At 33.1% G+C, this 12,128-nt stretch overlaps 1 protein-coding gene across 1 annotated transcript; it reads right to left on the bottom strand.

Moving 5' to 3' along the window:
* Window positions 1–531: 531 nt before the first annotated feature.
* Window positions 532–11,846, bottom strand: LOC133188787 (hydroxyacid-oxoacid transhydrogenase, mitochondrial-like). The gene is made up of 14 exons (XM_061324276.1): window positions 11,774–11,846; window positions 9,712–9,752; window positions 8,533–8,579; window positions 7,789–7,842; window positions 7,088–7,242; window positions 6,340–6,536; window positions 5,681–5,758; window positions 5,377–5,482; window positions 4,512–4,664; window positions 3,713–3,811; window positions 3,342–3,420; window positions 2,671–2,767; window positions 1,805–1,962; window positions 532–950 (listed from the first exon to the last, which is right to left on the bottom strand). Exons 1-14 carry the CDS (start codon window positions 11,824–11,826, stop codon window positions 867–869), a joined length of 1,401 nt encoding a protein of 466 aa, XP_061180260.1. The 5' UTR covers window positions 11,827–11,846; the 3' UTR covers window positions 532–866.
* Between the last annotated feature and the right edge of the window lie 282 nt (window positions 11,847–12,128).

Below are 12,128 nucleotides of genomic sequence, written 5' to 3' on the forward strand. Positions count from 1 at the left end.
ATTTCTACCCGGATGCGCTTTTGCTCTTCCGAGAGAAGATGCGGCACCCATCTATCATAGACTTTCCTAAGCTTTAAGTTTTCCTTTAAAATACGAAAAACTGCTGACGAATTAATGTTAGTTAAGTCTGCTATTTCCTCAACTGTATATCTACTAGTAGCATCATCAGCTATCCTTTTTTGAACAGCGACGATTTCTTTTTCGCCATATGCACAAACTGGACGCCCCGAACGGGGGTCATCTTCAATTGATTTTCTACCCTCTTTAAATTGAACTACCCATCTTGCTATTGCTTGATATGAAAGAGCATGCTCTCTATATACTACATCTAAATCGGCTTTTATTTCTGTTGCCGTAAAGCCAAGCAATGAGCGAATTTTGCAATACGCTCTTTGCTCTTTGCTCAACAAAAAAATTGTTCTCCTTATCAGTCATTTTTACGCCCAGTATACAGAGTATACCTAATTATGATGTCATTTTAGCAGACCTATACGTCATTTTGAATGAAAAATAACGTCACTACTAAAATTTTATATACCAGTTGCCAGAACTTTTGAAATGCCCCTCGTAAATCTCCATAAAAAAATAGAGCATGCATAAAAATAGATCACCAGAAGTTATTGAGAATGGAAGCACGGTCCACACTAAAAAAAAATCACAAATTATTTCCTCTCTCACTTTTACACCCATACTTTTATCAATTAATTTTACTATATATATCAATTAATCATTTTTATAGCATGAGTGGTCTTCTTGAATCATATGTTAAGGATATTCACAGCACAGATTTCCATTACCCTGACACTTTCCAACCTAGTTATTCAGAGTCCAAGTTTGCAGTGTGTGTCTAAGTAGTGCACTAACACTCAGTAGTTTTTCATGGATTTCTCCAACAGTCCTGTTACTATCTCCTCTGTTACAGGTCGGGGGGACAGCTTTGTCAGTCGATGCTGTAAGAGACATTTATTTTGATATCAAGGTTTAAAGCTGCAATTTCCAAAAAAAAAAAACTGTTTTTATGTGGGCAAATGAAGAAAATGTTAGAGATTCTAATACAAGCATTTGATGCTTAAGAAATGCAACTGTTCTGCCATTGTCTTACCTGAGGCATTGTTCCTATAACTAGGTTAGGAGTGTCATCCTTGGTGTCTCTTACCCGAGGCATTGTTCCTTTGACTAGGTTAGGAATGTCATCCTTGGTGTATCTTACCTGAGGCATTGTTCCTTTGACTAAGTTAGGAATGTCATCCTTGGTGTCTCTTACCCTAGGCATTGTTCCTTTGACTAGGTTAGGAATATCATCCTTGGTGTCTCTTAACTGCGGTATTGTTCCTTTGACTAGGTTAGGAATGACATCCTTGGTGTATCTTACCTGGGGCATTGTTCCTTTGACTAAGTTAGGAATGTCATCCTTGGTGTATCTTACCTGAGGCATTGTTCCTTTAACTAGGTTAGGAATGTCATTCTTGATGTCTCTTACCTGAGGCATTGTTCCTTTGACTAGGTTAGGAATGTCATTCTTGCTGTATCTTACCTTGGGCATAGTTCCTTTGATTAAATTAGGAATGTCATCCTTGGAGACTCTTACCTGAGGCATTGTTCCTTTGGCTAGGTTAGGAATGTCATCCTTGATGTCTCTTACCTGAGGCATTGTTCCTTTGACTAGGTTAGGAATGTCATCCTTGGTGTCTCTTACCTGAGGCATTGTTCCTTTGACTAGGTTAGGAATGTCATCCTTGGTGTCTCTTACCTGAGGCATTGTTCCTTTGACTAGGTTAGGAATGTCATCCTTGGTGTATCTTACCTGAGGCATTGTTCCTTTGACTAGGTTAGGAATGTCATCCTTGGTGTATCCTAGACTGGACAGTCCATCTGGCATCTCCAGGTCCTGCATGATCTGTCTCAGTCGGTCAGCCAGGATAGGACCAGCATCTTCCTTCTTCTTGTTTGTTATATCTACACCTAAGTCAATTACAACATGTATATATGTTTTATGGTTTTACATTTTATGAGAACATGCATTTATACATTATACACCCTTTTTTGCTTTCTTACAATTAAAACTGTGGTAAATCATACACTGTTTTACTATACCAGCTACTTATAGAGGTACTGTAAGCAATGACCTCACAAAATGATACACTGTACCCCTCACTCTCATATGAGTATATGGTAAAGTCCACCTTTTGCGATGGGAAAGCCCAAATATGTGTCCAATCAAAATGTTAAATAGGATGGCAATTTGTAATAAAGATTCTGTGAAAGTCTCATTAAATTTTAGTTCAGTAGTATAGGAGTAACTGCTAATAAGAGATGGGTACCCCCAATATTATAAAAAGAATGATAGTTTCCATGTTTTGCTATGGGAAACCCCAAATATGTGTCTCATGAAAATGTAAAAAAGGTGCACAATGGCACTATGTTATAAAGATTCTGTGAAAATCTCATTTAATTTTAATCACTGGTAGGAGGAGTTGTGGATAAGAGATGGCTACCCCCACACCCCATCACTTTATCCTCCTGCCTTTCAATTGGGGGAAGAGGGGTATAAAATTGCACCATTAAATTTAGCTTTGAAAATTGCACTTTAATGCCCACAATTAATAAAGAATTATGCATCTCATGATTATATATATGTTCATGTATGTTCTGACTAAAGACCTCTCATACCTAGATACTGCGCTGCCTCTAGGTGGCGCTCTGGACAGGCTGAGGCCATGAACTCAAACACAGCTGGTGCTGTTATAATGACTGAGAGTCCATGTGGCTAGAGATCACACAAAAAATCAACAATCAAAAGGCAGCAGGATTGACATCTTAAATATCATTTTTCAAAGAATGCACATGCAAAAACTAAAACACAGTCTATAAATCCATATTAAATAATTTTGTTTTACAGGTAAAATTTTTGAAAATTCAATTTTTGTAAAGATTCTACATTACTGAAAAGCAACTTTTATTCACAAATGAAAATTATTTGTGAGTTTCACAAACTTCTTTTATTCACAAATATTCCTTGGCACAAACCATTTATTTATTTGTATTATTTATTTCTATGTAGAAAATTTCCTCAGTCACAAAAATTATAAGTAGAAAATTTAAATTATATGAATACTCAATAGATGGGTTTGAAACCGATGAATAGCACAAAAAGTTGTCATGAATAACAGTAAATGGTTTACAGTAACTGGTTATTTTTGTAATGACCTCAATTTTTTGTTATTTATGACACCATTTCTTACTTTAAAAAAATAATAATGCAACAAACATATAATGCAGTCAATTTTAAGAAATATATAATACTGTCATGATGTCCATCTTACAAAATGTTGGATACATACCACCATTGGATGGTCATCATCATAATCTTTAGGCATATAGGATTTAACAAGACCAGAGATAGGGTAAGACATTGCATGGCTGGAAAAGAAAATTTTGCATTAGAATTTAGAATTCTTTAGTCATATAAATACAGTCTGATTTAAAATCAGATCCTTTGAACCGAATGCTAGTGATCTACATGAGCATGCACATCAAAGTATCTGATTTTAATCATATTGCATATGAGTAATACCAACTGCTAAAAATGATAGAATTTCTTGAAAGGGACTGAGCAAGTGAAAAAATTTCATGTAACTGTGCCATATTATACCTGAAAAAGTAGATTTACTTGAAGTTTCTTGCAAGAGATTCTACATGTTTATAATCTTACCACATATGACATCCAGCATTTCCAAATCCAATTCCTGCATAACAACTGGCCAAGTGCATGATGGATCTAGCCTCCATATCACCGGCATCAAAGGTTGCTCTATACAAATATACTCTACATGTACAGGTATTCATTTTATCATTCTTAAAATTCACATGTAAAAGTTGCAGATTGTTTGGCACAATCATGAATTACACGTATTGGGTACTGTGGGATGATGAGATGAAAACAACTAGAGTTACTAGACAGTGAAATGTTTGCACTTTATGATATACATGTACATATGCCTTTGACAAAAAGTTTGTGAGATGTCTAAGTATTTGCATACTTAGCTGCAGAACTGTAGCTCTCTGCTTGAGAAAATTTGGACAGATAAAGCAGAGAGCTACAGATCAATATAAAGTATCAAGAACAGGAGTAAAATGTATGGTTTATTATCGGATACCACTCTTAAAGTGGGAGAAAGGATAAAATACAAGAAATAATGCCCGAAACAAGCGACAAAAAAGCAGCGGCGTAAATCGAAGGTTTTTACAATGCTTGGATCTGTAGCTCTGCTTTATCTGTCTGAATTTTCTCAAGCAGAGAGCTACATTCTGCAGCTATTGCATACTTGATAATCATACAGTAGATTAATATAATTGTAGTATAAATCATGTACCAGAAATAACAAAATTTCAAATTGTCTTCAGATATGTTATTTTGAGAACACTAATACTGATACTAATACTAATAATATATTTTTTGGTTACAATAGATCTTATACCCAATTAAACACCTGTATAAAAATTGATTTTACCTCTTGATATACTTGTTGGTAATCTGTAGGGCATGTCTGGACCAAATGTCACTGATCGGGTTACAACCCTGGTAGGCAGGGCGGAGGTTTGGATTGGTTGGACGAGGGACTCTCTCATAGTATGGCAAGGCAGTATAGGATTCTATAGCATGGCTGGATTATAAAATCATCTTTTTTTTTTTTTTTTTAAAGAATTCCTGATTTGTTAAGATTGTGTACAATTTATGACATGCTATAAACCTTTGTGTGACCAAGACTTTAAAAATATAAATATGTGTATAGATTTCCATATATCTTTGAAATTATGAAAGGCTAAGCAAACAGGTACATGAATTACAGAAACTGTTAATGAGAACCCAATTCTGATGCTTGTCAATGTCTCTTGTTTTGTTTCATACAAAAAATACAAGAAATGTTCTTTTTAAAAACCAAAAGAAGAGTTCTCAAGATATTGAGCAGTCAATATCTGCCTATGGCCAGTTTGACCCTTTGACACTGTGACCGCAAAATCAATAGGAGCCATCTACTTCCTAAAGGGAATCAATATACCAAGTTTGATGTTATCAAGCAAAGGGTTCTCAAGATACTACATGTAATAGGACAATACCTTCCTAAGTATAGAGTGTATTTGTAGTTTGACCCTTGACCTTTGACCTTGTGGCCTCAAAATCAATGGGGGTCATCTACTTCTCAGGGGGTACTGGTGTACCATGTTTGATATGTGTTAAGCAAAGGGTTCTCAAGACATTGATCAGTCAACACTTAGTCTACCAACCGAACGACAGGTGCAAATAATATGCCCCCTTTTCAAGGGAGACATAGAAAAGATTTACATGAAAGCCTTATCCTGATACTGCCTGCTTACCATAGAACATCAATTCCACTATATGCTGCTACCCTCTCTGGCATGGTTCTGAGATGTAAAGGGTCAACAATACCAAGTGTGGGGCGAAGTTCTCTGTTTGAAATACCTTAAACAACATACCAAATTCTAAAATGAATCACTTTTAAAGATGAGCAACAGAATAGAATATTCTCATCTAAAAGAAAGTGTTAGATGTAATCAAGGTATAATCATTTCTTGCAAATTATAGTTGCAAGGAATTAATAATAAAGGTTTATTAACCATTTTTAAATGTAAGTTGTATAAAATTTGTAGGAAATATAACCTGTTTTTGCTTTCATATCAGAGAGATCAAACACAGCTGTCCCTGTGGTCTCGCTTCCTGTTCCTGCTGTTGTTGTCACTGGAACAGAGAATAACAAATCAAAATAAAACACAATGAACAAGAAGTCTGTGAGCCAATGCTCACTAGTAATACATGCATGTACCCCCGCTCTGATGTGAATATAAACTTTCACGAGAATATACACAAGTTCAGTTGTGATGGAAATTTGGTTTGGAAAGACACATGGATAAACAGGAAGTTGACATCGGATTCGTACAAAAGTGATTCTCACCATATGGCATGCCAAAACAAAGAGTTTGCTAAAATTTCAAGCATCTGTGAAGAGTAGTTGCTGAGAAAACTGTGATGAAAATTTGTTATGGACAGACAGACAGACATACACACAGCTAGACAGACACACAAGGATAAAAGAGTATACCCCTCTCTCCTTCAGAGCGGGGTATAATTATGTTTTATTTGTCTTACTCCATGCAGCCCTTTCTTCAGCAATTTATTAAAAACATTTTATGTCATCTTTCATTTAACAGATTATAATCAGTATGGTAGTACAAAATGTAGGGTTTTTTGGGGGGGTGTATGTTCTTCTTGACTTGTAGCATTAAACCAGCACTGGGATGGATTATCAGAAGACAGCTTACCTGCAATTAGTGGTTTGACTTTATGAGTGACAGGCAGGCCCTTCCCTATAGGGGCGTTAACATAGTCCAGAAACTCTGCCTTTGGGTTAGAGGAGTAAAGATTGGCAGCTTTGCATGTGTCCATCACAGAGCCACCTCCCACTGCCACAAATAGGTCAAAATTACCCTTGGTGGCAAAGTCAATGGCATCTTTAAAACTGAAAAAAAGTTCCATTTTCCCATATCTAAGTTAATAGGCAAAGATGCATCCAGGAAAACAGAATTTCTCCCTTTCTGTATACAGGAATATGGAATGACTGTCTTCTCATTTGTTTTTTGCAACTGTTAATGCTGATTTCGTGGTTGCAAACTGATCAAATTTTACTGGTTACACATAAGTGAGCTGGTAAAACAGATGTTTGTGAATGTTAAATCAGCATTAATGGTTGCAAATAACACATGAAAAGACAGTTATTCTCATTCTAATGCATTTTGTTTGTTGTTTACATCTTATTAGTTTTGTTATATGAAATACGTCACGAAGCATTGTGTTTTGGCATTTTTCTAACATGATGTAACAATCAAAAGCTTTCACTCCTGTTAATGCTCATTTAATTGAAATGCATTTTACAAAACAGTTGCATTAGAATAATCCCTTTACATTCTTTTTGTGTATTTGACCTTTAATGGGGTTTCTTTAGATGTTGTGTAGCTATCTATGTGAGTGGATCAAGGGATCTGATTTTAACAAGACTGACCCTGTATCTACCTTTTATCTGACGGCTCCACCCTACATTTATCATACACACTGTACTTCAGACCAACATCCTCCAAAGCTTCACAGACCACTTTCACTGACTCTAACTTAACCAAGTTCCTGTCTGTCATAACACAAATGTTCTTTCCACCCAGATTTTTACAATCCTGGAAAAAAAAATTGTTATGAAATTAAGCAATTTCAAAATCAAATGACAATTTCAGTCTATCCCATCAAAACTTTTACAAATATTGTATCTTCTGTATAAAATGCTCTGGATATACAGGTACATGTAGTAACTTATAATTGTCAGATTTGCTTTTTCAGTGTTACTTTTTTGTGATACTTCAATGTTACTTTTATGAGGCAAAAAATAAATTAGGAGGCAATTTATTTTCAAGAAAAGTTTGGTATATGTATTTACACATATCACTTTAATGTGCATATATAAGGTTTTGCATTGTTAATGTCATATGCTGAATTAGTACACTGCAGTAGAATTATAAAAATAACTTTGATTCTCTATTATGGCCCCATCCTACTCTGGGTAAATGTTTTAAACATCTGATGATTTATTGCTTTAAAATATTACTGTGAATAATCATATCCTAGCTGTTCTTGACAAGAGGATTCTTCTTAGATTTCCCCATATATATTATTTCAAATGCCTTGGCTCAGGTGAGCTAATAATAAAGACAAACTAAAATCCTTGCCAATCCAACTTCTCTGGTGACACCTTCTCCATATCGTATATTAGAACATGCCATCTGCAAAAAATATAAAATATGATATAGCTTATTGACTGTAAAATGCTTTTCTCACCCTAAGCACTCAATCTTATTACCTAAAACTCTTTGATCCACCAATACTATGATTGTTGAGCATTCAAACTTTAGTGCAAATGTGCAATCTTATTTTATGCACTGTTCTTTGCAATCATGAATTAATATTCTCAAGTATTTGAATAGATTTATAATGTTTACATTAATTTTTATTTTGGAGGATGTGCATAAGATAAGAGTACGCAAAATAATTTTGAGATTCTTATAAACATACCATATATACTCGCCTATAAGTCGGTTTTTTGGGAGTTAAACTTCAGTCCAAAACTCTTTGTCCGATTTATAGGCGAGTTACAAAAAGATTGGTATTTTAGAGGGTCAAGCCCTCTAATATAAGCTTAAAAAATACAACCGACTTATAGGCAGACCGACTTATATGCGAGTATATACGGTACATAAGCTCTGATATAAAAGCAAGTTTACATTGTAGAAAGAGAATATACAACACTGTAAAAACATAACCTTAAATGCCACAGAATTGGAACTCTTTAGTGTGCAGTGTAGAGAGGGTTCTTAAGAGATACTTTCAAATTGATGAATGTACATGACTGTATTTAAATTTTTAAATAAAAGTATATATTTCATTCAAATGATTACAATTAAAGTATAAATTACCTCATAAGCATATTCCTTTTGTTCTCCTGATGTTGTTCCATAACTCTCTGTAATTATGATCATAAACATTATAGCATTAAAACAAAGACAAACTTAATTATCCTGGCAATTTTAGTCTTTTAAAATTTTAATTTTAATGTTACTAGTCATGCAAACAAGCATTGCACTATATATGAGAACGTGCATCTCATTGTCTGAATTCAATTTACATGCATGTAGTAATATCAAGCATGATTTCTCAAAATACGTCTCCAGGTTGACATATTTGATATACAGTATATGGCCAAAAGTGAGTCATAATTGCATTTTTACACTATATATTTCATTGAAAAACCAATTTTTATAAATACTTATTGTGAGGTCAATTTTAGCCCAATTTCCATGATTTTTTCACTAAATCATGCAGAATTGTTCAAATTTTCTTGTCTTATAATGCTAAACAAAACGATATACTAACCATTGAAAATAATATATTAAATCGTCAAGACAAAAATTTCTAATCTCAAATTATATGATTTCTTAACGAATTAGAGTTGTAAAATTTTTAATTCGCATTTGATGTGTGATATCACCGCAGTGCCAACAGATAAAATTATTTTGAAATCAAATCAAGAAACTGCAAAGAATTCTACATTTTATGGTGTTTTAGTCATAAAAAATGATCAACAAATAACACTGCAATAATATTTTAGAAAAATGCATTTTTTAATGAAATATATAGTGGAAAAATAAAATTACGACTCACTTATGGCCAGGTACTGCACTTTAGTGCAGAACTATTTATATATCATTAAATTGTCTTGTGCAATTCAGTTTAGAATAGTTGGCAATAAATTTTAGAGTCAAAAACTCTTTTTTAACATATATAAAATGACATTGTACACATAAAAATTCTAGAGTGCTGTAAATATTAAATTAGCTTATATAAAATCTATATGGTCTGTTGCCTCAAACATGTCAAATGGATGTAATTATAAAGACCCCCTCCCCTCCCTCCTAATTTTCAGATTTGTAAACTAGGTATTGTATAGAATTGCAAACAATGATTCTATTGGTTTCTTAAATTGTAAATTTTATATTTAATCAAGAATTGATTTTTTAAGAGGACTATAGCTATTGAAAGTTCATACATGTATTATATATTTATTATAGTCAAGTACAGGTGTACCATGTACTTACTTTTTCCTTGGACACTTATGGCACCATGAGCATTGCCTAATCTGAAAAGGATGAAATTATGAAGCAATTTTATTTCAAAAGTTATAAAATAATAGTTCAAGCTGTTGCCATAATTATGATCATATTATATACCATTTTTACAGACATCTTTTTATTGTTTTTCTTTTCATTAATTATGTACTGAATAGAGGTCACACTTAAAACTTATATGAAAACATGTATTAAATGTGTTTGTTTATTTAAAATTTCAATATTTACCTTTAAGCCATGTGGTGATGTGTGTTTTGTCCAGTTTGGTAGTGTCATGTGATATATTATTGTGATTGAGGTCTCGTCCTGCTATTGGTTAGGTTAGTTTATATAGCTTAACGGTGACAGCCAGGTGGTAGTTTTTATTAATAAAACATGTATTATATATTATAGACATTTTTAAAACTTCAAATTGATTAATGAAGCTATTGGTTATAAAGTATGATTGAAAAATATTTGTGATTTACCAAGCTAAATTACCAAAATCCATTTTTGCTTCAATTTTTATAGGTAATACAATGTATATGTTTTATCTGTATAATGCCCTATGAATCTGTTCAGTTGAAATTAAGAGTTGTTGCCCTTTATTCAGAGTGCAGTACTGTATATATTCATCATGAAGGAAAGCATAATGTTGAACATTACTGTAGAAGCACAAATTTTTGTGGGAATAAAATTTCGTTGTTTGTCATATAAAAAGGTTTCGTTGGCATTAAATTTCGTTGTTTCGAAAGTTACCCTACTCAATATATAGTCATATAAAAAATTCGTGGGGGATTTAATTTCGTTGATAATTGTAATCAACGAAATAAACGAAATTTAATCCCAATGAATATTTCTGCTTTTATAGTACGTTATACTATTATATTTCATGTGTTATGTGCTTTTTTATTTGTAATTACTTGCTTTGCAGATTTACATGTGTTTATGATACATTTTTAATTTTAGGGCTCAAGGTTTATTTAAGGCCCGTTTTACAAAAGAACTTATGACTAAAGAACAAATTTTAAATATAATTTCAAAAATAACTATCTAAAATCTTTACAAAAATTTTAAAATGTACTTATCTTTTCTAAAAGAATTTTGAAAAACATATTTATGCAACCAATTTTTCATAGAATAATTAATCTGAAAAGATTTTACAGTCAGTTTAAGTTTTGGTCTTAGTCGTATTAAGTTCTTTTGACCCTGATTACCATGTTATTAAACAAGTGAACCCTCACAGTATTAGCTCATTCTTATTGGACCTGTAACATTATCTATGCTGATCTATTTATTAATCAACATGATTCATCTTCCTCATACCACACTGCAGAAACACTAAATTAGTGTCGAGTAAAGTGATCCGAAGTATGTGCCTAATGGAAGCCTCTTTCTTTGAAACTTTCAGTTGACCACTGCATGCACTGTGACAGGGAAAAAATGTGACACACTTGACAATTTTGATTAGCTAAGAGGCCTTGACCATCAGGTCTGTCAACACCTGAGTGTTCATCATACAGCTTTGTCAACATTTAGCTATAAAATCTGTCTACATGACCAGCAAACAACTTAAGAACAGAAGGGACTGAATTCGGGGGAGGGGTTAATTGATAAGCAGAACCTGGGACCATAATATTTCATGTAGTTTATAGTATAAAATTTAATTCTTCAGTTAACTATCAAATAGTGAAATTTTTATTTATCTGACTGATGATATAATCATGAACCAATCATTTGTATGTTTTTACATAGCAAGTTAAGGTTTTTGAACACAAAATCACCATGCACTGCAATGTAACAATGTGCATGCAGGTCAATCATGATACAATATGTCATATGTATCTCAATCATTTTCTTCTAAATCCTTTTTTTTTTAAAAGAAACTTTTTTCCTACTGCAAAGATCAAATCTCCAAATGTGTGCTATATACCGGTATTGACACAATTTTATTTCTAGGACGTACACAGTCACTGGGAGCATAATACAGAACACAGAAGTAAATAACAGGTTAATACCCTAACCTATAAAAACTATAGCCTTAAATACTTACCTAATGTTAGCAAACTTCCTGACAACATTTCCTAGTGCAGTTTTTGCTGCCATCTTTGTTCAGTATCACTTGTGTCCTATATTTCTCTATTTATAGACTTTATCTTTATATAATGGGCTTGATGTTCAAAGATTCTATCAGCTGAAAAATGTTTGATAATAAGACAGGAATTGTTTATCTTCTTAATGTGAATGTCAACAAGTTGTCAATTTAGATCTATTAGGCTTCCACACTTCATAAAATTTGTTATAGATAAAGATTTCCTGAGCAAATTAATTTTCAAAGTGAATGTTTTTTTTTTTTAAATTGGGGATTATTTTTTCAACTGTCAAATAATACGGTTGGAAGATGGGCA

The sequence above is a fragment of the Saccostrea echinata genome, unplaced genomic scaffold (genome assembly GCF_033153115.1).
Source record: "Saccostrea echinata isolate AGI-Se365-2 ecotype Australia unplaced genomic scaffold, CSIRO_AGI_Sech_v1 ptg000001l, whole genome shotgun sequence".
NCBI lineage: Eukaryota > Metazoa > Mollusca > Bivalvia > Ostreida > Ostreidae > Saccostrea > Saccostrea echinata.